Consider the following 26,680-nt stretch of genomic DNA (forward strand, 5'->3'; position numbering starts at 1 on the left):
TTGTTTTAATAGTTGAAAATGACTTAATTAAATGGTTTATCTTTGTCTCAAAGCAGAATTTTATTTCAATCTTTCTTTGGACATCTCAATCACTGCTATTGGTTTATTTTGGCATGGACGAAAATAGCACAATTTAATTCTTCTGAAAACGATGCATTTCACCTAAATATGAATGCATTTGAGACTTTTTTTTAGTGATTTACATAAAGCTGTGTCGTAAAGCTTTCTTGTAAACTAATACGTTCTAACATATTTTTGATAGTTTTGAAGTAATCCATAAAACTAGGAGGGTAACGTTTCTTTTGGCGTTTAGTGTATTTACATATGCATGGTAAAACCGATTCTACGAAACAACCGAGACAATACAGGCTGTCTAACTCAGATTCCCAGGTGATGGGTGGATTATTTTAAACATAATTATTATGTACACAGAGTAAAAGGGATCGGGGACTAACCCTTGGAACGTGGTGCGTGTTGGGCGAGCTGTGACCGGCTGTAAAATCCTTGGAGTTAACTTTGTGTGCAGACTCTTTCAGTGTTGTCACAGCCCCTAGTGTACAGTGCACAGCACCTGCAAACACCCAGTTGCGGGTACAGCAACGTGCAGTAAAACCTAGACAAAGTACTTTGGCTATGTGTCCCAGTCCATCCAGCTGCGAATGGGTACTTCGTAAGGATGGGGAAGCCACATTAACTTTATGGTTATGGTTTATGGTCCTCAGGGAGTTGAGATTGAAAAACGATGTGCGGTTGAGAGTGACATCCAATGATCGTGGGAAACAAAGCGCTTTGAGCGTGCATGTAGATGGGATGGACTATTATAAATACCCACATAATAATAAACCTCGAAGAAGTTTTCAGTAAATATTTTCACCACAAGCAACTATTTGAAATATACACAGAGAAAGACAGTAATGGAGAAATATCACACAAAATATAATACGAAAGGTACACTTTGATAAAACTACTGGATGTACATATTGAAATCAAATGAAAATTTCACGATCACTCAAAATGCCATTTTCATTTCTGTAATTAAGCGTACTCTTCTTCACTTTTTCTATTATCTGCATGGTGTATTTGCATACAGGTTTTCTCATACCTTCAGAATAGTACAGAGTTTCCATGCTGGATTTGAATTTTGATAATGAGGTACAATGTCTTACTACTGAACATAGCTTGTTCCACATTCCGATGGAAAAAAAGACACGTCAGAGAGGTTCATTCTTCGTATTTAAGTGTCCTCAGTGTGTAGATCATTTTATAGGTTTTGGAAACAACATACTGACTGACTGACTGAGATTGGTTTTACGCCGTTTTAGCAATATTCCAGCAACATCACGGCGAGGGACACCAGAAATGGGCTTCACACATTGTACCCATGTGGGGATTCGAACCCGGGTCTTCGGCGTGATGAGCTAACGCTTTGACCACTAGGCTACCCCACCGCCCCGGAAACAACATACAAGGTTTGGGATACATGGGAGGACCATTTGTCATTAGATGTCTGTATTATCTCCTATATGTTTATGACGTTCTGCCGTTCACAATCTTATTGTCAAATGATAAGTAAATCAAGAATATCATCTTTGAATGATTCTTTTCTCAGGCTGCTACCATTTGTCAATGAATAAAAATCATCAAATAATTGTTTAATTGTCAAGTATTTACATATTGTCTTTACAGTTCCCTCTACCTCTATGTATAATGTAATAAAGTCCAGTTTTTCCCTGAACAATCATAATTAAAGCAGGAGGAGGCTTACCACATTTAATATAACCGACGATTAATTAGCCAGAAAACAAGCAGAAAAGCGACGGTGTCGGTCAACCTAAATTAATAATCCTCGTTCTGGGCTAACTGACGGACTGTTCTATTGACGTTATCAGATCTACAAAGCGTAAGATGGATATTCTGATTGAGGAGTGTTGGGCAGCATTTTATTTGGTTGCATATTGTTTAACGCCGCACTCAGCAATATTCCAGGTAGATGACGACAGTCTGTATATAAACGTGTCAGGGCCAGACAATCCAGTGATTGACATCATTTATTGCTGGTGAACTGAATTCGTTCGATCTCCGGGGATACAAACACATACAATGTGGATCCTTACACAACTTACAGTTTCCACGAATTACAACTTCACGTTATTTCACAACTATGAGTTGTTCTAACATATCTCCAGAGCTTTACCCGGCGAAATCACTTATAGCTATTTGCAGTCTTGCATGAACTGGTGCACGGTAGGAGTCACTACAGTCTTAAGTTATTTCTGTGTAGCCTTGACACCCAAACCTGATTCAGCACCATACACTGTACTGTCATCGTCCTGAATAATCTATAGATAGAGAGCACGCACCAATCCCTCAACTTCTTAACGGTCATGTGTAGATTTTAATGCATCAATTAGTAAAGATTTCCTTTCCACTTGTAGCTAAACTGTTCACATACACTGGATGTATACTAGTATTGCCTAAATATTCTTTTGTGATGATGAGTGTATCAATTTTTGTCATGTATAATTTACGGACGCGTTTTCACAGCTGTTTAATGTGTGTGTTCTGGACGATATGGCTGTGTGTTGTTGAACATGTTTCTCACAGGCAATATTACACACTTAGAGTATGGAGATTAGGTTTTACATGGCGTTTGCCGAGCTCCAAGTTTACATCCATTATGCATAATAATCTTTGGTTGTTGGTAACAGAGTGAAGTCTGTCCCAGCCTGAACAAAGACATCTGCTTCTTCAGCATCTTTTTAACGACCGAACCCGTGACCAGTAATATTCCTCGAATCTGCCACGCTTGTTATATGCATTGACATGTAATCTGTCTGGAAGATTCATACTCAGGTTTGTATGTGAATATATTTGTGAATTGTCATGTATTCAAAGGGTTGAATTTTATTTTGACCATTCAGAAAAAACAAACAGACTTCAGTATCACGGAAGAATGTGATTAACTAAACAGGAATAGCGATTGAACTCAATGACGTTCCCTTCTGACCAGTAAATGTTGCAGTATATTCTGCCAGTCCCTTATTCCATGGGGAGGGAAGATGATATATGAACGACAACAGGAGTTACGTCCCTTCTGTTGACAACACACTAATTACCGGAGAGATATTTTGGTAAAAGTATGGATTAATAGAAGTGTTACCTCAACTGTCGTTGGTAGTACAAGTTCATACTGACACAGGGAACACGTTCGGAGGGCAATATGGTGTCGATTGATGTTTACCGAGCGAGAATCGGCAGTTTCTCCCAGCCGAAGGGGACACGGCAAGTGACGCTACACAGAGAGTGTGAGTACTCGCCACTCGTATCAGGCTCAGATGTCCACTTCAGGATACTTATTTGTACATTGCTCATGTCTATACATCTGTCTTCATCATACGCCTTGATCGGATGGCTAGAAAATACTAAACCCGAACATATTTTGCCCAAATAAAATATTTACATGTGTCAAACATGTGACGTCATTGCTGACCCAGTCTTATCTATGTACATACACCATGCTCCATTTGCACGTGGGATGTGCTTTCTCGGTGGCGACGTGCCGCCAGTGGGTGTTGTTACTCAGGTTCTATTGTGTGCAAATGATATCGAAACGAACCCAGGGCCTGTTTCGCTTGAGCAAGTGAGAGATGATATTTTAGCGGAAATTCGTGACGTCAAGTCGGATTTGTCTGCTCAAATTAGTGCCTTGAAAACTGAAGTGAGCACAATCGGTTCTAGATGTGATCTACTAGAAAACTCTATGACTGAGATTAAATCAGATATCGACAGAACAAATCAAAATTGTGATATCATACATGATGATGTTGACGCCGTCATGGAGAGAGTTGACGCTATCGATGAACGTCTAGTAACGGTGAATGATGAGTTAGGCAAGCTTGAATCCTTCAGTCGTCGTGATAACGTTGTTATCCATGGCGTTCCGGAAGCAGAAGGGGAGAAATCTATCTCATGCAAGGATACTATTCTCTCTCTATTCTCCGCTCATTTGACGTTTAAAACCTGGCAACCATCTGACGTTGTCCGTGCCCACCGCCTTGGACGTAAGCGTCCAGACTCTGCCAAACCACGCCCGATCATTGTGAAAATGCAAGTGTCTGACGATAAGGTCCGAGCACTGAAAGCCAGGCTTATTCTGAAGGAAAACGGATATGGTATATCTAGCGATTTGACCTCACGCCAACGTCAGCAGCTGCAAGCTCTTAAAGGAACTGGCCAGTTTGGCTATTTCAAGAATGGAAAACTTATAACTATCCGTAGTGTGAACGTCCATACGCCGTTACATCCCCAGACTAGATTTACGCAACCCAGACCAAATTCTGCAACTAAAGCTAACCAGAATATCTCACAAGCGCCGTCAAACAACGCATAGGAACCCGGCCGAGGCCCGGAACATTTACCACAGGGTCACTGTTCGACTGACACCGATAGTAAACATAATCGTCATGCACGGACGACCATTGACAATGAGACACTCACTTTTCTGAGCTGGAACATTAATGGTCTGAGAGATAAGGTTGATGACATCGATTTCTTGAAATACCTGCGCAGTTTTAACATAATATGTTTATTTGAAACATTTGTGGAAAGCATGAATTATAATTGGCTTGAAGGTTATGATATATTTTATAGCCCTGCAATCAAGCTATCAGACTATGGCAGACATTCCGGTGGTGTTTGTATATGTATCCACCATGGTCTTAGAAACTTATGCGAACAAATAACAACTGATCTCGATAACTTTCTATGTCTCAAACTTGCTAAGGAATTGTTTTCTCTAGATAAAGACGTCAACCTGATATGTACATACATCCCTCCAACAGGATCAACTTACTATAAACATAAGACTTATAACTGTAATATTGAACAACTAGAACAATATCTTTTAGATAACCTTCAAGGCATGACTGAGTGTCATACTCTTATTTGTGGCGACTTCAACGCACGTACAGGTAAAGAAAATAACTTGACTTTGTCTAATGATGATGATGTGAATAATGTATTTCATGATGTTGATGATGACGACTACCCTATTGAAGATCGTAATTCCCATGATAATGTTATTAACGGTTTTGGTAGATTGTTGTTAGACTTATGTTATGCCTTCAAACTGTTCATAGTGAATGGTAGAGTACACGGAGACGAACAAGGCGAATATACATTCAATGGCCAGCAGGGTTCCAGTGTAAACGATTATTTTGTTTGCTCACCTGACTTTTTCCCATTTATACATATGTTAAATGTTGGTGAAAGGGTGGAATCTGATCATTTACCGTTGGAATTGACTTGCCAATTAGCAGATATGATAAATATGAGTGACGGTTGTACAGATGTCTATTCTAAAGAAAGATATATCTGGAACGAGTATTTTAGTAAAACATATTTAGATAATTTGCAGAGTAATATTACTTCTTGTTACGAACATCTCCTGTCAAAACTTGATTGTGATCTGAACGGTGCTTTAGATGATTTTGTCCACGTTATACTAGAATCAGCAGAATGTATGAAGAAAACATTTAAGTCAAACAAACAGAGCAGTAAGCCAACAGTAGATAAAGACTGCAGGACTGCTAGACGAGATGCTCGCAAAGCACTGAGAAGTTTTCGGTTTAGACGCACTGAGAGTAACAGACAATATTTTTGCAAAATGAGAAATAGATACAAAACTTCATGTAGAATATATAAAGGTAGGTTGCGTAATCAAAACCTAAGAAGACTTAATGAGTGTGTCCATAATCCCGATAAATTTTGGAAACAAATCCGTTCCTTTAGAAATCGAACTAATCCTAAAATAAATATTTCCAAACCTGAGTGGTTGATTCATTTTAAGAGAGTGTTCTCAAATGATTCTATTCTTCAGAACGATAACATTGTTTTTGATGATGATGTTCGTGATCTCAATCTTGATATGGAATATGAAAGTATCGATAAATTGATTTTAGAAACACAAATTTCTGATGATGAAATTAAAATGCGATTACTCATTTAAAGAGTGGTAAGGCAGCTGGACCTGACAACGTTGTGATTGAAATGATAAAATGTTCTCAGGTCGAGTTAATGCCCTTCCTACGGAAATGTTTCAATTCTATATTTGACAAAGGTGTATTTCCAGATAACTGGTCTCGTTCAATTATTGTTCCATTACATAAAAAGGAGCTTTAGACAACCCGGATAACTATAGAGGTATATCGTTAATGAGTATTTTAGGCAAGGTATTTACAACCATATTAAATAACAGAATTTCAAATTGGTCAAATATGAGAAACCTGATTCCCGAATGCCAAGCCGGTTTTAGCAAAGAATATTCAACTGCAGATCATATTTTCACATTATATGCCATAATCCAAAAATGTCTTTCACGAAGTAAGCACAAATTATATGTTGCTTTTGTTGATTTCAAGAAAGCTTTTGACTCTGTAGATCGTTCCAAATTGTGGTATTGTTTAAAAAAATCTGGTTTACAAGGAAAAATGTATAATATTCTAAAGTCAATGTATTCTAACATAAAATCGTGTGTACGTTGTGGTAATGATGTAACCGACTTCTTTGATTGTCCCATAGGGTTACGACAGGGCTGTATCTTAAGTCCAATGTTGTTTTCTTTATAAGTGAACTGTATTACGATATTACAATCTCTGGTAAACACGGCGTTCAAATGTTTCCTGATATGCTTGAAATTTTCATCCTACTTTTTGCTGATGATGTGATCTTGGTGTCCGATACTATTATTGGCTTACAAAATCAACTCAATATCTTAGAACGTTACACAAACGACTGGAAACTCTTTGTTAATTTCGAGAAAACAAATATTGTAATCTTCAGAAGAGGCGGTCCCGTCGCTTCAAAAGAGAAATGGTTTTTCAATGGCAAGTTACTGACTATCGCTAATCACTATACCTACCTTGGTCTTATGTTTTCTCACACGATGAATTTTAAAAAAAGTGTTCTTTATTTGCAATCACGTGCAAAGAAGGCTTTCATAAATGTTATGTCTGTTTCTCAGAATATAGGTGCCTTCACTCCAAACATATTTTCAAACTATTTGATTCACAAATTCAACCGATTATGCTTTATGGGTCAGAAGTTTGGGGGTTTCAGCGTCAAGAATGTCTTGAGAAACTTCATCTCTTAGCTTGTAAAAGATTTCTAAATGTTGGACAAGCAACGCCAAATTGTATGGTTTATGGGGAATGTGGGAGATTTCCAGTTTATATAAATTCACAAATCAGATGTTTGAAGTATTGGCTTAAGATTCTGGAAATGCATGAACAACGAATACCTAAAATAGCTTATAATATGCTTGTTCATCTTGATAGCATGGGCAAGACAACTTGGGCTTCACATATTAGAAATCTTTTATTTTCCCATGGCTTTGGATTTGCATGGTTAAATCAGACAGTGGGTAATGTAACTCTGTTTCTTAAACGTTTCCGAGAACAGTCAATTAATATGTTCTATCAAGAATGGCATTCGACTCTCGAAAATAGTTCAAGGTATGATCTATATAGGTCCTTTAAGAGCCTTATCCAACCAGAAATATATTTATCTGTATTGACATCAAGAAATATCAGACGCACTTTTGTTCAGCTCCGACTAGGTTTATTAGATTTAAGTATTAATAAAGGTAGAAGATTGTCTATAGACAGAAATATGAGAATTTGTCCATTATGCACTTCATCTATTGAAGATGAAATTCATTTTATATTTGTATGTCCATATTATGATGATCTTAGAAGAAAATATATTTCAAGTAATTATCTATCAAAATATCCAACAATAGCCTTTGTCTCAATTCTCACTTCCAGAAATGAAACTGTTATCCGCATCCTTTCTCTATTTGTAAAACATGCTGTTGTCTTGAGAAATGATAGGTTATCTAAGCAATAACCATTATAATTGCCATTGTATTATGTACTGTAATTATGTATATGTATGTAACTCCTTGTATATGGGCCGGAGGCCTTGAATACAATAAACTTGACTTGACTTGACTTGACACTCAACAACCACATCTTCTGCAGCAACCCCACTAACAACATACACAGAATCATCACAAGTAACATCAGAGGGAGTGTGTGAATTTTGTTTTACGCCGCTTTTAGCAATATTCCAGCAATATCAAGTGGGGGGACTCCACGCATTGTACCCATTCTGAACTGGGACATTCTGTAGGTGGAATCAGTATGCTGTCGGATATTTGGGTACATGAATTCAAACACCACGTGCAAATAGCAGAGCAAGAAATCAAATGCTGCTGTAATTTATTGACTTGATGTATTAACATTACAACGTTAACAAGAACAATTGCAATACGTGCATAGAAAAGGTACTTGGAAAAGAATATCTAGGCATGACGATCCTCAGATTACGTTTGGTGTAAAGGTCAAAGCAGCCGTTGAAAGTAAATTAAAGAACCAGTGAACATCTGTGATGCCACAAGGTGTTCGCGAATTTACAAGCAGCAGCACCAGCCATTAACACAATTTGTGTATGATTACACAATGCCAATTTAGATAGTGGTCAAATGTAACATATGGTATATTTGGGATTACACTTTCTTAGTAAAGTACAAATTCTAGTACTTTTGGGGTTGAGTCTCATCGGGAATTGGAACCCACACCCTCAGAGTCAGGCACCTAATCGCCAGCACTCAATGTCAACCGCTTAACCCGCTCAGCCACCGCAACTTCCACACACATGGAAGTCGGACAACTGGTAGTCTAGACTGCGGACTTTGTGTACACCTCTGAGAAGTGTAAATTGGCATGGCTCCCACGGCCGAAAGCTATGATTACACAATGCCATTTTAGAAAGTGGTCAAATGTAACGTATGTTATATTTGGGATTACACTTTCTTTGTAAAGTACAAATTCTAGTACTTTACTAAGAAAGTGTAATCCCAAATATAACATATGTTACAATTTGTGTACTGCCCGACGCTGCATACAGTACTAAAGTAGCATGAATAAATGTTTGGTTCATGGAGAAAGCAGCACTAAAAAACTTAACTATTTTGTTCTGGGGATTTGGTCTCCAGCAACCCATGTTTGTCGTAACAGTCGAGGTGAAATTGGGTTTTACGTCGTGCTGGAGAATATTTTGCTCATATGACGGACGTGCATGCGTGTGTATGTGTATGTGCGGCTGCTTGTACTAGCCCAGACTTATGCTGGTTTTATAGTGCTAGCCCACTGAGATACCATGTCGCAGTGAAGCATGAATACCCCACTCAGACACATTATACTGAATCCACGCCGACCAGTCCTTGTTGTACCCATTAATGCCGAGCGCCAGGCAGGGACCAACAAGTACCATATTTTAACGTCTTTTGGTATGACGCGGTCGGGGATCAAACCAGCGACCTTCCGCTCTCCGGGCGGATTTGTCGTAACAGAGATCGGACTGACCTGGTCGACACATGTTAGCATATCCCAACTGCGTAGAACGGTACTCATGCTGTTGATCACTAGATTGTGTGGTCGAGTCTCGAATATTCACAGACGTTTCCCATATAGTTTGGATATTCCTGGGTGCGGCGTTAAAAAAAGAAACAAACAAAAAATCCATCCAGTATGATGGTCCACTTCACATCTGAAGTGGTCCACTATTTCGACTAACCTAACGGATGGCTTTTGACACTGGCGTTCCGACCACGTCCCGCGCGCGAGGAAAGGTTAGATAGTTACAATAGGCATACGCACAAGAATTTGAGTCTTGAGAAGAAGAAACCCGTTCAAGTCTGCCACAGACGTGAAGTGGATCATCATACTGGATGGATGGATGAATGGACGGACAGCTCTGTTGAACGGCTTGGTTAACCCCTTCACGCTCTGATTGCCACTGTTTGGGGGATTCCAAGATAGGAGGTCCCAAGCTGGCTTGACATACCAAAGTACAACATAGTTATAGAAACTAGAACCCGCTTTTTGTTTGTTTGTCCCATTCGGTCGCCAGAACTGCACCACATTTTCACCATTTTATGTCTGGCTTCTAGACCATAGGCCAGGCACCGCAAGACGAGATGACAAGACTGAAACTGTCATCGGGAGACAACAAATGTTTGACTACTCGTGGGTTTGACCCATGATTGATTAAGCCATCTTAATATATGTTCATGTTTTAATTACAAGGAAATATATGAAGACATATTTTAACAGCCTTCATGTTTAATCGTATGTGTATAATGTGAGCGAACACATGGGTTCACATACTCGTAACTAACGGTGATTCTATTGAACAAACATACTTATACGAGAGGTGGGTGAAAACGCCCGAGTCTCAATACGACAGTGAGTGAGTGAGTGAGTGAGTTAAAATGTAAAGTCACTTTGGCAATATTTCAATTATATCGTGACTAAAACAATAAATACTTTATAAGTATATTTCATAAAATCTTCCATCAAAGGACAGTAAAACAACTAGTATATCACAGTTAGAGATTTAAAACTAGCATGTAGCTTAAAGTTATATACCATGTAGGACATTACAACATAAAAATGCGCTATAGATCGCCAGCAAATGAAGGTAGATCACCACGCTAGGAACCATGGGGACTTACAGTGTCCTTGCTACCTGCATGGATTTACACCATCCCTTCTAGCCACAAATTAAAATTACAAAAATACTACGTTTAAAAATCTTGTAAGTATAACTTTACCTTGAATGTTTTGGGACTTACGTATCTCCACTACGACAGTCTGGCTTGATCAATTTGGTGGCCATGTTTTTTTCACTTATTTTTACATCAGTAGTGACGGTTTGAAAAATGCTAATGATCAACGATGGCCGGACGAGGGGAGACAGTGACTGAAGCTGGGCCTCCCATCATCCTTCCCTGTTGTTTACCACTGCTTAATCAAACAAATAACCAACACGACATCAGCATGTACATCAATATTTATTTATATAAGCACTGGGGCAATATCTTGGTTTTGTTAAGTGAGAGTAAATTTAGTTTTACGCCGCTCTTAGCAATATTCAAGCACTATCACGGCGAGGGACACCAGAAATGAGCTTCACACATTGTGCCCATATGGGGAATCGAACCCGGGTCTATGGCGTGCTGAGTGAACGCTATAACTACTAAGCTACTCCACTGTATCAGTATTAGTAATATTTCGGGAGTATTTCAGAATTTGTTTGTTGGTAATTTGTTCTATATAAATAAAAGTCATCTGTCAAATTTCATTGGTATGTGTCTAGTCTATTTGATACACGCCACTTTCTCGTTACACAGTCTGCAATTGATGGAGGCATTTTGGCTCCTTGCGACCATCTGCTTTATGTAAGGACTGGTGTGGTCATTGTCAAACCACCATCGGCCCTGAAACATTCTCCAGTCACAAAGGCTGCTTTCTCGGAGGCTAAGAATGCAACAATGTGGCCAATTTCTTCTGTGGTACCTGCTCGACCAACTGGCGTTGCGTTAGTTAGACCACTATCCATCTGGAACAACGTGAGTGAGTGAAACAATTTATCCTAATTTATTTATCATAATATCAAAGAAAACCTACTTCAGCTGGCTTTTTTCGAGCACCAATCTGATTTACATTCATTACGAGACCGTAAGAGGCGACTAGATCGATGCTCATGATGTTGATCACTGGATAGTCTGGTCCAGACTCGATTATTTACAGAGTGACGCCATGTAGCTGGAATATTGTTGAGAGCAGCGTTAAGCAACAATCAATCATTACGAGCATTCTCGGTTAAATGATTTGTAGACTATGCATGAATCACCCCTGGATATACGACAATCGAAGATAAAGGTTGCTTATGTTATTCATTCTCGGTTTATCTTCCAGATATGGTAGCATAAATATAATTACCTGGGCACAATCTTCTTTCGATAAGTTGCGAGACAATAATTGAGTGGGTATGTAACCTGGGCTGAAACAGTGAAAACAACACCGTGAATAGAACCATCGTGTCAAATACAACAATAACAAAAGACAACACATCTGGCAGCGAATACAAACACAATAAACTGTAATAATGAATATAGCAGTCACAGAGATAGTGTTTACCTTCGTGTAACCCAAAAGGCCACAGGATGTGCTGATTTAATGGGTTTCTTATAAAACTACTTCCTGCTTGCCAGTTCCAACTTCCTACTTCGTGTGCTGCACGTGTGCATGTGTGGAGTGATAGATACTCTAAAGCTGTAGGACCTGTGAGATTTCTGGTTACATAGTAGATAGTACTGACTGACCCTGAATGCACAATTTAATCATATCAAATGAAAATATATATGATAGAAGACATGGTAAATATTAGTCAAATCATTGTACAGATAATAAACGGAACGGTACAACAAACAAACGTAAAAATCTGTTTCCATCGATGTTTAATATCAATCTCAACAGCATGCACACACCGAACATGCACGGACTAAAGCAAGTGAACATTATTTTCTATATAACTGTTACCTTTCTCTGTGTACTTACTTGACTGCATTCACGCGAACTCCGTGTGAAACCATTTCTGTAGAAAGAAGTTAAGCTGTTTATTTGCTTGCTGGTAAAGCCACTTAGTAATATTTGATCAACCAGTTGAATTCTGTGACAGGTATAACTCCTGAACTCGGAGTCCTTGTTGGGTAAAATCATGTGCTTCATATTCAAGCTTAATCTTGTCATCTTGTGTGTTTGAGAAATGTTTGTCAAGAGCTGTTTGTGCAAATACGTTATTACATATTGAGTTACTGATTTGGTTTAAAGGTACTTTCATATTTCAGAAGTGCCAGTTTCTGCACAATGTCAAAAGGAATCCCAGTATCAGTTTTTTCCTCAAACAAATGAAATCGTGTGACATTTTAACTATCCATCACTCCTGTCTATAAGAGAATCTTTCAAGTGTTATGGATGGGGTTTCTAGGTAGCAGTTACAAGTGAAATGCGTAGCCCATATCACCGCGTACGTTTCCTTTGCCTTGACTACATTACAAATAATGGAGATGAAGCTTTTCACTTGGTGTAGTTATATGTACAGCGTGTTGTTTCGTGGTCAAAATTTGAATGCTCGATTACAACCGACGATTATTGGATGCTTGATTGATATAAGACTACAAAGGAATCTCTGTCACCTCATGAGTGGGCAACACATGGTTTTCAGAATTGTATTGTATTTTTACCATGTGCAAGGTATCTTGTGAATTTGTCCAAGGCCGCCTTTGACATGGCGTAGATACCCCATCCGTGAGCCTGCACGGGAGGAAAGGTTGATAAGTTGAATGGTCTTTGCATGATAGATAAAAGTAACAGATGCAAATCATTTACTTAAGTTCATACAGATATCTAAAATGATGAGTTAGGGTAAGGTTCGATTTTTGGACCTATCAAAGTAAGAGCATGTAATGACCCCAAGTGTGTTTTTCATTTATTTCCCTAGCCGGAGAAAATCTGAGACTTTTTCACTTAAGTTCTCAAAACAACATTAACTGAAAACCTAAAATCACCCCCTCCGACAAGGTATAAATTTACCTGTAGATAATACGGGTTGCTGATAGAAAACAGGGTACACAATTTACACAAGCAACAAACCAACTGACTTGCCAAAGGAGACACCACAAAGGTGACATGTAGGTACACAACGTCCCCATTTCCTCCTTTTCTTTTGAATGTCTCAACAATAAAAGAGAAGAAACTAAAATTGCCACTACTAATTCTTCCATTATTAACACAACGCTCATTTTGGTCATACCTTTGCTTTAGTGTGTGATACGTGTGGCCTATTCTGAAATCGATTGGGTTTAAAGGGGGTTGGTGTTACAGGTTGTGAATCATTCTTGTATTTGTCAACAACACACTCACAATTGTACTCGTGACGCAAGATGAAATATTAACCACACATCCTGAAACAGAAAGATTTGTCCAGCCCTATAATGTATGACACACATAACATCCCACTGAATAAAACAGGAAAATATCAGGTTTTAGATTTTGACATCTTATGTGTATCTTAGTTATTGGAAAATGTTCTATATGACGATATGATGTTTAGTACTCATTATGTTTGGATCACTGTATCAAGACGTACAATCACATCCTTTGTCTGAAACGAGGAACAATTTATGGCTGCAACACCCAGCATACCCTTGTGTTAAACATTGCTTTGTCCTAAGTCCCGAGACACTTTTTCAAGTATCTTCAATCAATCACTGCGCCTTAATATCATGTCAGGCCTAAAAGCGTACTCATGGTAAAACTATCCACACTCACTAACAAGCACAAGAAAGTACCTTTTGATTCAGTCAAATACGGTGCAACTAACTGTGTCAAAAACACGGGTGCCTCCACGTTTACGGCCATGACACTGTCATACAGCTCTTTGGTCGTTGATTGCAGCGGACTTGAACCTGTGGTCCCAGCACTGTTCACCTAAACACGGACAAAAGATAACACAATTGTTTGTGGACTACCTGTACATAGAATCGTGTGATTGATAGTATGAGCAACGACTATGACATTGTTTGTGGACTTGTTTAACAACCAGCAGTGTGAGGACTACCTGTCCATATTCCAGATAATCTTGTGATTGATAATATGAGCAAAGATTATGACATGGTATCCACCAGTTATCCAATGAACATCCGATGTCTCGAGTGGCCTCATCCAGCTCTGGATTGGCCTAGTGGTTCCAACATTGGTAGGGATCTGGTTCAGGATCCCAGATCTGGGCTAGTCCGTGGTGATATTGCCATAATATATAAACATGGTAATGATAAAAGCCAACCTAAACCAAACCAAGGCATGTTGAACTTAATGGTTAAAGGATTCTCCACGTAATCGGCGTTTTAGTTTACATTAGTTTACTCACAAAGGGAAAAAGGACCGGGGACATGCTCTTAGAGCTTAAAAATCAAATTATATGTTTATGATCAGTCACTTCGTGTGGGTTACGACATTTGCAAGGTGGATCTGTAATTAAGCCCAATTTGTAAAGATGGTCTACTATAACTACTAGCTGCATGACGTATTTGTGTATGTAAGTTTTCCAATACGGTCATAATAGTAAGGAGAAACTGGGGTGTTACATGTTTCCATTCTCGATTTGAATTTTGATGATGAAGTACAAATTCTTACTTCTGAAAATACATTGTTCCACAATCGGATTTTCATTAGAAAAACACCATATGAAAAATGTTTATTCTTGTTTTAGACATTTCAGCGTCGTGACAAAAGTATTCGCGATTTGGCAAATATGGCCGTTCGGCTTTGATTGAAACGTCTCGTATTTCGTATCTTGCCTTGCAAATACTGAACAGATGTTCATGTTTGATACGTCGCATGTGAGCTTGATATACGATTAGTGCGCATGTGCAATGACGTCATATATCGTCAGCTTGGAATGCAGAAATCGTCTGCTGTAAACAATGGGCCGAAAATCAAAGGAACTCAACATCAGTACGAAAGAACTAATTGTGGATTTGAAACGGAATGGAAAGAAAACTTCTAACATTGTGAAATTATTAGGTGTACCTGAATCAACAATTCGGTATGTTTGGAAAAAATATTTGAATCCAGGTAATGTTGAAAACAGCCGACGAAGTGGTAGGCCGAGATTGTGAGTATTCGTAGTGAACATGTTTTGTTAAGGGAGTGTGCGCAAGAATAGATTTAACATTCTATGAGACATTACCCATGATTGTAATGTTGGTCAACATCAACAAGTAAACAGTAGAACAATTCAAGAGTTTTGCATCGGAATGGTGTTTTTCGTCGGGTTATTAGAAAGCGCAGTCTCCCGATCTCAATATTATTGAAAATGTATGGCTACACATCAAAAGAACACTACAGTGACGATCACAATCTATCCTGACCACTGACGAACTGCATGACGCCATCCACGATGTCTGGACAAATATCACTCCACATGTTAGAAACATATCAATCAATTCCACGACGGATTATGGCCTGCATACGCTCCGGGGGAACTTGACCAAGTACTGAGGTATGACATAATTCTTTTTTTGAAATATCGCTGTTTAAAGTTTTCATACGGTCTTGTGTTTACTTCCGCCATTTTGAAAAGTCGGGAATACTTTTGTCATCACGCTGTACATCCTAATGCCTGTTTCCTTTCTGTAAACTGGACTGTTGTTCTGAATGGTATAGAATAGAGAATATTTCTGAATTCCTGTAGTAATGCGTGCAGCCTCCATCTGGATACTTTCCAATTGTGAAGTTATTTCTTTTTTCACTACCATCCAAGACTGTAAACATGGTTTAATGAAGAGTGCGCAAATCTTTAGATGTGTATTCTGCGATTTGAGTTAAAAGAGGTCTCAAATCTATTAAGGTTTTCGGAAGCCTTGCCTAATTATGCGTCAACAATAGGCGAGTTAAGCAGTCTAGATCACGAGCAATGCCATTTACATAGATAATGAATAGAAATGGCCTAAACACTGCTCGCTGATCCCTGATGGGTGTACATGAATTCTTTTCTCAGCCTGTTACGACTTGCCAATAAATATAAATCCCCGAATTGTCAAATAATGGCATTTTCCATCACATTGTGTCATAATGATATGGTTCGAAAACATCCTTGAAATCAGATCTACAAAGCACATGATTGACAGAAGAAAGAAATGTGATTTAGAAAACTTTACCATCTGTAAATATCATATTTACAACAAAAAAACAAACTGTAAAGATGATATTTATAGGCTTCTTTCAATTTCTTTGGGATCATGTTTAAAGTAGGCGTTTTCTATTCACATACAATCAACCAGGAACCAATTCTATACATTAGTATAACTTCACTCATCTGCATCCTTCTTGTTCTAAGTGTCATAAGTGTCAAAAGTTTATATTGACTGTTATATTTGCCACTAGTATGGCTAGCATCCTAGAGGACAACTTAGCTGAAAGTGTGGTCAGACTGGTGCTTTTGTAGAAACCCTTCTGCATAGGCCAATGTTCACAATATCAGTCACTGTGTTTCTTATGCTGCCTCTGTATACGAGCATTTGTGAAATTGATGAGCCTATGTCGCGATTAACAAGAAACAGCACTATCAATTTCAAACAATACGTTCAGCTGGACGTGTCTGGTTCCGGATTATCCACAAGAACCTGAAATGTTGCAGTTTTTCTTTCTGATGGTACAAAAGGTATGCATTCATATGTCCTTTCAACACTTCTAGTTGCCATATACTCACCAGAATGTCTATTTTCCCGAACTTCTGAATGGTTGCTTCCACCAGAGTCTTTCTGAAAGCATCCTGTGTGATGTCACCCATGTTTGTGAGAACATCCTGAAACAGAAAGTTAACACGCTATCGAAATTCATTCCATCTCTATGAATGTGAATTTCTTTTACTTGCCAGTCAGGAAATAGGGCCAATAATTGGTTAAGGAACTAACTTTTTTCCCACAGCAAGCCTTAAGGACATGAATCGCTGTCATTCATGACTAAAGGGACGAGTAGGGTTATGTGTTTATGAATAAATTGGCATTTATAAGAGTATCAAAATGATTTTCTTGATAATCTCAAGATTTATCTATTGATTTCTCTTTACGTCAGAAGCTTCCGTCTTGCAGTTCTTGACCACTTCCTCCAAATTCTTCTCATTCCTGCCAGTCAGTGACAGTTTGGCCCCTTCTCTCGCAAATACTGTTGCAATTCCTGCCCCAATTCCTGAACTGGAACCTGAAAGGAAGAGTGAGTGAGTGAGTTTAGTTTTACGCTACACTCAGCAATATTCCAGCTATATGGCGGCGGTCTGTAAATAATCGAGTCTGGACCAGACAGTCCAGGGATCAACAGCATGAACATTGATCTACGCAATTGCGATACGACCAAATGTGTCAACGCAGTCAGCGAGTCTGACCACCCGATCCCGTCTGAAAGGAAGAACGTGCTGACTGACATATATTCATTTCCCTGTTTCCAGATTTTCATTGCGTGTGTGCGTGTGCGAGTGCGTGTGCATGTGTTTGTGCGTGTGTGTATGCGTTTGTGCGTGTAAATAGAGTTACAACGTGTTTCCCAATTACGCCATGCTTGTAAGAGCCAATGATTCAGGTTATAATTGTCACAGTAAGCATGTCTGTGTAACGAGAGGACGTGTTTTACATCGCTCTCCAAAATGGGGATCTCATTAACTCAATATCGGGCCAAAATCGGTCGTTTTACACAGCCAAATAAGTCAAAAAAGAAGACCTACATTCCTTACAATCGGAGGGAAAGGTATGAAAATGTGCATCAGACTTTTAATCATGTTGAGCTGTCTGCTGATTGTGAGTGGGGACGTCGAGTCCAACCCGGGACCTGGTCCGACCACGAGACAACAAACTACACTATCAGTGAGTGAAAGCGGCTCAATCGAAGTGCAAACGAGCGGAAATGAAATTATGAAAATGTTAAGAGACCTAAAAAACGAGTATGGCAACCATGAATGAGAAGTTTGAATGTCTGAATGACAAGGTAGGCAATATGGCGGCCAAAATGAATGAGGTCAATTATCAACTACATGCGTTGAGCGAGGAAAATCAACAACTTCGGGACTCAGTTATTCAGCTGAAAGACAAAATAGAAGACAGGGAATGCAGGGAACGCCGAAATAATCTCGTGTTTCATGGGATTCCGGGATCTAAAGGTAAAAACTTGGGATGAATCGGAAGAAAAAGTACGTACGTTTTTGAGTGAGAAGCTACACATTGATAACAACAAAGATGTGGTAATCATACGTGCACACAGACTAAACCCGAGAAGAAATGATTCTCCTATTATAGCAAAATTCCTGCTGACAAAGGACAAGAGCAGTATCTTCAAACAAGCCCGGGAACCACTGGAACGAGGAGCCAGGACACGAGTGACAGAAGATTTTCCACAGTCAGTGCGCGAGGATCGACGAGCACTATCGCCTTGGTTTGTGCAAGCGCAAGATGCGGGAAAACAACCTAAAATGCGTCTAAACAAGTTGATAGTTGAAGGGGAAGTATTCGTGTATGACAAAATGTCTAAATCCGTCAAGAATATTAATATTTCATGCGATCAACCACACAGCTCACAACCAACAGGCAATAAGCGCACATGGGAATATTTGTTTGGACCCGGAAACAGGGAAACGCCCACTCCAAGGGAGGCAACTCCCATGCCGACGTCTCAAAACAAAAACACTTGAAGAAGTGGCCACGGCCTCACATTTGACATTCTTTCATGGAACATAGAAGGATTACATAAACATGATACCCCAGATTCGCAGGTAAAACGTTTTTGCGCTGATTATAACTTGATTGCCTTTTATGAATCTTTTGCTCGTAGCGCAGATGATTTTAAAAGCTTTCTGTTCGGTTTTCGATCATGTAACAGTGCACGTATAAAAACTAAGAAATTTGGTCGACACAGTGGTGGCGTAACAATTTTCATCAGAGAATCATGGCTGAATGGGGGATATTTAACTAGAATGTATGAACAATACTGTGGTTTTCCTGTTCAAAACATCGCGATTAGGTAGTGCAAACGATACAGTACTGATTCTGACATATCTTTCACCTGAAAGCTCCCCCATCTATGAGGATACTGATAAAGATGGCATGTCTGTTTTGGAGGATTATTTGACTCAGATAGTTTATGACCACCCAGATAAAGAACTTTTCTTAACCGGTGACTTGAATGCTAGGACTAAAACATTCCTTGACTACATACCGGAAGATAACATTGACTTCATACAGCAAGGCATTGATGACTACCCTACTGACAGCTTTGCAGCTCCCAGGAACAACAAGGATTCAGATACTTGTAATAATTTTGGTAAGAAGCTGATTGAACTGTGTAAATTATTCAGCATTCATATTTTGAACGGGAGATGTCATCAAGACAAGCAAGGTGAATATACATGTATCACACATAATGGGGCCAGCACTGTTGACTATATGATAGCCTGGCAAAGCTTATATCCATTTATCTCGGACTTTGGTATTGGTACACGAGATGACTCAAATCACTTTCCAGTCTTCTGTAGGTTTGATTTCAAACATCAAGGTTTAAATGATATACAAACCCTTGACAAGTGTGAGACAAGTGTCAATGAAGCAACTCCCTGGTCACGATATCTATGGAAGGAGGAAAACAGTGTGGTGTTTAAATCTAAGTTTAAAGAGTTATATTATCTATTAAAGGATGAAATTGATCACCTAATACCAACAGATGTGAACACTGCATTAAGTTTACTTGTCGATGTTTATCAAGAAGCAGCATCTATAAACAAGAGAGTCTACTTCACTAGTTCTAACCATAATTCCAAGTCTAAACTATACAGCCAACCTCCCTGGTGGGACAGTGAACTTGAATACCTAAAGTATGAGAAATATCGCGCACTGAGGGGCCATAGAGACCATAACTTGGACTTTAACATATTCAGGGAGCTACGCACTAAATTCAAGAAAGCATTTGTTATCAAGAGACAATCTTACCAGGACAAACAGAAACAAAAACTAATTGATGCTAGAGGAAAGCCTAAAATTTTCTGGAAATTGCTGAAACAGGGAAGACAATCACACATGCCAGATGGAATCAGTACCCAGGAATGGACAGATCACTTTTCTTCTCTCCTCAAAACAGAAAATCCACCTTCTTTACCTCCTACTATAGATGAAGATGACAGTGGTACCAGGGCGGAATTAAATCAACCTATTAGCTGCCAAGAAGTTGAACAACATATAAAAAAAGTTAGCAAATAATAAATCACCTGGACCTGATGGAGTTGTCACGGAATATTTTAAAAATACAACAAGTACTATTTTACCCACAATTACAGCCATGTTCAATCAGATATTTGATTTAAACATATTTATTCAAGAGAATGGATTGGGTACAAGTTATGCCAACTTAGTGAAACCCTCTCCTATTTGCAGTGCTTACATGCAAAAGTGAAACAAACTATATGTACAGGGATAGAAAGATATATACAAAATGATATATACAATACAATGAATACATGAATTATTTAGATCATACACATTATATCTGATCACTGAACCTTTTGGAATTTGATATATATTTTTGAACTTCTTTAAAAATGTGAATATTGTCACTATACGGAAGATCTGCACTGCCATTTAATAGTACGTCTAGGTTTGTTGGTGCTTTCATGTTACAAATTCTGCTAATATTTTGAAACATTTCCTGTCTGATAACAGAATACAAAGAACATTCCATAAAATAATGTTGAGAATTTTCACAGGTAAATTTACAATTACATTCAGGGTTCTCTATGAGACCGATCCTATATAGATCACCATTTAATCTACTATTTGAATATCTTAGCTGGGTATGAATTACATTGAGTTTTCTATTACCAAATGAGAAATATCCTGGTGCTTTTGACTTACGCGAGCTTATATGCGATTTAAAACTTTTAAGGGAAACTGATTCTCTAACATATAAAGGGAGATTATTCCAAAGTTGTGCAGATGATGGGAAAAATGATTGACTGTAGAGATTTGTGCGGGAATAGTACAGGAAAAGATCACGAATGTTTCTAAGATTATAATTTGTCCTAGATTCAACAGTTTGCGGCATAAGATCACAAAGGTAGGATGGAGCATTTTTGTTGTATATATTATAGAATAAAGACAATTTACGACATCTTCTTCTTTCTTTTAACATTTGCCAACCTGTTTCATATATCAGAGTATCTCTTGTGGCTTTTTGTGGCATATTTTGGTAAAATATTGGACAGATCAATCACAGAAAATCCATGCCACTATAGATGGAATCAGTACCCAGGAATGGACAGATCACTTTTCTTTTAACTAATCTCCTCAAAACAGCAAAATCCACCTTCTTTACCTCCTACTATATGATGAAGATGACAGTGGTACCAGGGCGAGAATTAAATCAACCTCTATGAGCCACGTGCGGTCTGGCGTTGTCCTGTTGGAAAACGTGACGTTGAGGGTTGATGACAGGTAAAAGATGACGTTGCAGAATTTCATCCCTGTAACGAATTGCAGTCAGGTTACCACGGACGTGCACCAAGTCACTTCTCCCGTTATAAGAAATGGCCCCATACCATCACACTTCCTTCCCTCCAAATCTGTCCGCTTCAACTACACAATTACGGGCGTAACGTTCGTTTCTCCGTCTATAGACCCTCGTCCTACCATCGTGTCTTTGAAGTTGGAAACGAGATTCGTCGCTGAACCAAATTCGCTGCCAATGTCTCCAATTCCATCTCTGGACGTTCCTGCACCATCGAACACGTGCCAGGCGATGATGAGGTCGTAGTGTGCATCCTACGTGAGGTCGTCGAGGGCGTATCCCGTGCTGTCTGAGGCGATTTCTGATGGTCTGGGCGGAGACGCGGCGAAGACCTGGGACGTTCTCTGCTGTTTGTGTTGCTGGGACGGCCCGGTTACGTAAATGGAACACCCGGATGTAGCGGTCCTGTGCAGCATTGGTTACCCGTGGTCTACCACTCCGAGGTCGGTCGCGGGTCGAGCCCAGTTGATTGTAGCGCCTCCATAAACGGGAAATTGTTGTGTGATGCACGTTGAAGTGTCTTGCAACTGATGACTGAGATTCGCCAGCCTCAAGACGTCCGATGGCGATGTTCCGGTCAGCTTCGCTAAGTCGTGGCATGTTGAATTCGTCAGTAAACTGGCGTTGAAAGTGAATTGAACACGTTAAACTGCCTTCCTCATATACCCTACACACTGGTGCATAGGTGAAGCAACTTTCACGTGCATATCGTTCGAAGTGTCATTTACACGTGAAAATTTCATGATATTTTCAAAAACCATCATCAAACAACAATATTTCATGAAATGGTGTGTTTGAGCGATACTTAATGGATATGAACAAGTATACATTATGTTTGGTTAAAGTAACCGGGTTTTGTTTGCATAGAAATAAAATAAAGTTAATTTTAAATTTCATTATCACCTGTGCGTTTCTTTTTTTGCAGAGTATATTAGCTGCCAAGAAGTTGAACAACATATAAAAAAAAGTTAGCAAATAATAAATCACCTGGGCCTGATGGAGTTGTCACGGAATATTTTAAAAATACAACAAGTACTATTTTACCCACAATTACAGCCATGTTCAATCAGATATTTGACAGTGGTGTATTTCCTCCTGCTTGGAACAGAAGTATTATTTGCCCTGTTTTCAAATCTGGAGATAAGAATGATGTTAACAACTACAGGGGAATTTCATTAATTGATACTATGTGTAAAATATTTACTTCTATATTAAACTGGAGACTCAAGACTTTCTGTGAAGACAATATGATTATTGATGAGCTACAAGCAGGTTTCAGATCAAACTACTCAACTATTGACAATATATTTAGTCTGCAAGCAATGATACAGAAATATACCGGAAAAAGAAAGGAGATTTTACTGCCTGTTTGTGGATTTTTCAAAGGCATTTGACACTATAAGACATGATATTCTATTACAAAGTTTGAAGGATGTTGGAATAAAGGGAAAATTCTATAACCTTCTCATCTCTATGTATTCGAGCCTGTGTGCCTGTGTGAGGGGTTCAAGAGGATTAACAGATTACTTCAAGTGTAATATTGGCACCCGCCAAGGCTGTATTTTGAGCCCTCAGCTATTTGTCGTATTCATCAACAAGCTTTTAAAACAACTGGAAGATGTTGGAGGAGAAGGTGTTTTTATCTCACAAGATTTTAAAAATGTTTTTGCCATAATGTTTGCAGCTCATGTGTCATCTGTAGCTTATTCAGCCATTCAACTCCAAAAGAAAATAGATGCTCTGAACTTATTTTGCTTAGAAACTGGAATGAAAGTGAACTTGAAGAAAACGAAAGTCATGGTCTTTAGAAATGGAGGACCCCTCAGAAGTTATGAAAAGTGGACCTATAATGGCGAAAACATTGAAGTTGTACCCTTCTACAGATATTTAGGCATCATGTTTACACCCAAACTGATATGGACACAGGCTCAAATTTCTTTAGCTTCCCAGAGTTCTAAAGCTGTGATGGCTATAAACAGATATCAGAGGACACTTGGTCATATTCCTTGTAAAGATTTGTTCAAAATATTTGACAGTATTGTTACTCCTATCCTGTGCTATGGCTCTGAAATTTGGGGATTTAATTACAGCAAAATAATTGAAGATGTTCATGTGAAAATGTGCAAATCTTTTCTCAAAGTGTCAAAGAATACATGTAATGTAATGGTGCTAGGTGAGTGTGGTAGAGCTCCACTGCAGCTTACATATATGACAAGAGCTATCAAGTACTGGTGTAGGCTGATACAAATGGGCCCTGAGAGACTCCCCCACCAGTGCTACAGGATGCTCACTGCCCTTGATGATATGAGACGCACTACTTATGCTACTAATATTAAAAATATTTTATTCAGATAGGGATTTGGATATGCATGGATTTCCCAAGATGTTGGAGACAAAAATATTTTCTTATCAATGTTTAAGCAGAGACTATTTGACAATCTACAACAAACCTGGAGTGTAAATGTTAATAAACTATCTGACTCTTATTCATATAAACAATATAAATCCCTACTGACTGTTGAATACTATCTGAACTCATCACTTCCATCTCGCTTAAAAAGGATCTTATCACGCTTCAGATGCAGTAACTCTAGAATAGCTGTCAACACTGGAAGACATCAAGCTACACCATATGAAGAAAGACTCTGTCCTCTCCCCAAAAAGTATTTTATTGAAAATGAATATCATGTACTTCTAATTTGTGAAGCTTATAGTTTTTTCCGTAATACACTTATTGGTAAATACATCAATACTACCTCTCAACATAACTTTAATTCTATAATCGCTTCTCATAATTATGATATTTTGCATAACACTTCAATCTTTTATTTAAAAGCACAACAAATAAGGCAAAGTAATATATAATATATTCATATCATGCATTTGTACTGTTTTATGCTATGAAATGTATGTAAATATGTATTATGCGCAGGGATATTTGTAACCCTATATTGTCTGTATTTTGGGCCAAAGGCCTTATACTGAATAAATCTGTCTGTCTGTCTGTCTGTAAGTGTTTCGAAATAGATTTCATCCTATTTGATAACGTGGACTGTTGAGTGTATGGTGGCTTAATGGGCGGCTATCATCGTTATATGCATCGGCGTGTAGGCTTTCGGTCGAATATGTTTTCATATGCACATTTTCTACTACCAAACGTACACATAGTGAAATTAGGCACATGTTTTGACCATTCAGAATCAAGGGTCCTTCAGTGGAGGTATAAATGTGATTAACGTAAGCTAAATATCATTTATGATGAGCTCATCATCTCCTCTTTCAGCATGTATTTGTCTCACACACCCATCTCTGGGCATACAAACATTCTCATGCCCGTCATCATGAGCAATTTCATCTGTAATGGGCGCGGCTTTCCTTTCAGTGCCAGTGTATTCTTCCCACGTGTATCTTACATACCAATCTCCGGGGATACAAACACATGACATGCAGATTCTTACACAACTTACACCATGAAGAATCTCACCTGTGATGAGCGCAACTTTTCCTCTCAATGCCATGGCAACAGGAATGGACTGATTCAGCATCTTTTTGTTCGAATTACAGTTTTACGTATTTCACGACTATGAGTTAGCTTGTTATATCACTACAGCTTCACCCGGCGTAGGCGCACTCTATACTGCCTATACTGGGAGTAAGTACACTCGTGCTATTGTGTTGCAACCTTGGCACCAAAACCTGATTCTGCACCGCACACCATGTTATGAGCAGCGTCCATCACCATCTGACTGACACGTGCTTGGAAATCGTTTGTAAATTTCTGGTATGAAACTAAATGGTATGGTGTTTAGTGGCGTTGTCCCACAATAACTGTTCATGGCAAAGAAGCGCTTGAGATAGCTGTTTGATGATGAGACGATCAATCGTTACAATCGTTACATGTGTAACATACTGACGTGTTTTAACAGCTGTTCGATGTGTGTTCTGAACGATTTGGTTTTGTGTGGTATTTGTAACAGCGAATTCGGCAGTGAAACTGCATTCAAACATATGTTTCTATGTGAATTCATCTAGATATTCAATTCAACCCATAGTCATGGGCAGTTGATTATTTGTGGATCTAAATTACAATTTACAGTTATAGTATACATACTGAATGAATGATTAGTAGGAGATACAATAGCGGTCCGAGACCAAGTCCAACAAAAGCCTCTGCAAAGCTTTATTTCACAAATAAAGCTTTTTCAGGCCCTTATATCTCGCCCCAGTATATCTACTTTTTGAACCCCCAGTGAACTTCCCGACCCCACGTGGCACAATAGTGTCTCTATGACCGTGAACTAGCACGTGGCGCTATCGTGATAGCTCTATGTCGTGTTGACCTCGATGAAACAGTTTAATGTGAATCGCCTATGATCTCTTTGGTGTTCGTAATAAAGGCTTGCTGGGCTTTTCGTACCCCCTGTTCTATGTACTTTTTTTCTCGTCTTCGCTGATAGCAGACTTACGAGACTTGGACCGGATTTCTTGTTTCATCTTACGGTACTTGTCGAGTTCAGAGAGGATTGAACGAAATATCTCCTCTGAGATCTTACTGTCAGTGAGTGCCGTGGAAATACGCTCACTTACCATGTTCAGCTTTGCTTCGGCTAGAACCCTGATCTCGTCGTGTTTCAATGCCTTACGATGCAGTCTGCGTGATGCAAACTTAAACA

General features: G+C 38.9%; 1 protein-coding gene across 1 annotated transcript; it reads right to left on the reverse strand.

Moving 5' to 3' along the window:
* Positions 1-10,896: 10,896 nt before the first annotated feature.
* LOC124282317 (uncharacterized oxidoreductase MexAM1_META1p0182-like) lies at positions 10,897-25,673 on the reverse strand. Its single transcript, XM_046718287.1, has 9 exons — positions 25,492-25,673; positions 17,539-17,669; positions 17,179-17,274; positions 14,258-14,396; positions 13,830-13,870; positions 13,151-13,220; positions 12,465-12,501; positions 11,847-11,907; positions 10,897-11,463 (listed from the first exon to the last, which is right to left on the reverse strand). Exons 1-9 carry the CDS (start codon positions 25,550-25,552, stop codon positions 11,299-11,301), a joined length of 801 nt encoding a protein of 266 aa, XP_046574243.1. The 5' UTR covers positions 25,553-25,673; the 3' UTR covers positions 10,897-11,298.
* Positions 25,674-26,680: the final 1,007 nt, after the last annotated feature.

The sequence above is a fragment of the Haliotis rubra genome, unplaced genomic scaffold (assembly GCF_003918875.1).
Source record: "Haliotis rubra isolate DU_JTF1 unplaced genomic scaffold, ASM391887v1 Scf1089, whole genome shotgun sequence".
Lineage (NCBI taxonomy): Eukaryota > Metazoa > Mollusca > Gastropoda > Lepetellida > Haliotidae > Haliotis > Haliotis rubra.

Bases quoted from the DNA above. Each gene is read 5' to 3' on its own strand.
- LOC124282317 (XM_046718287.1), bottom strand. From the start codon at position 25,552: ATGCTGAATCAGTCCATTCCTGTTGCCATGGCATTGAGAGGAAAAGTT. The intron at 17,670-25,491 runs GTGAGATTCTTC...TCTTCCTTTCAG, and splicing joins AAAAGTTGCGCTCATCACAG to GTTCCAGTTCAGGAATTGGG. The intron at 13,221-13,829 runs GTGAGTGTGTTG...CCTCCCGTGCAG, and splicing joins CTTGCGTCACGAGTACAATT to GCTCACGGATGGGGTATCTA.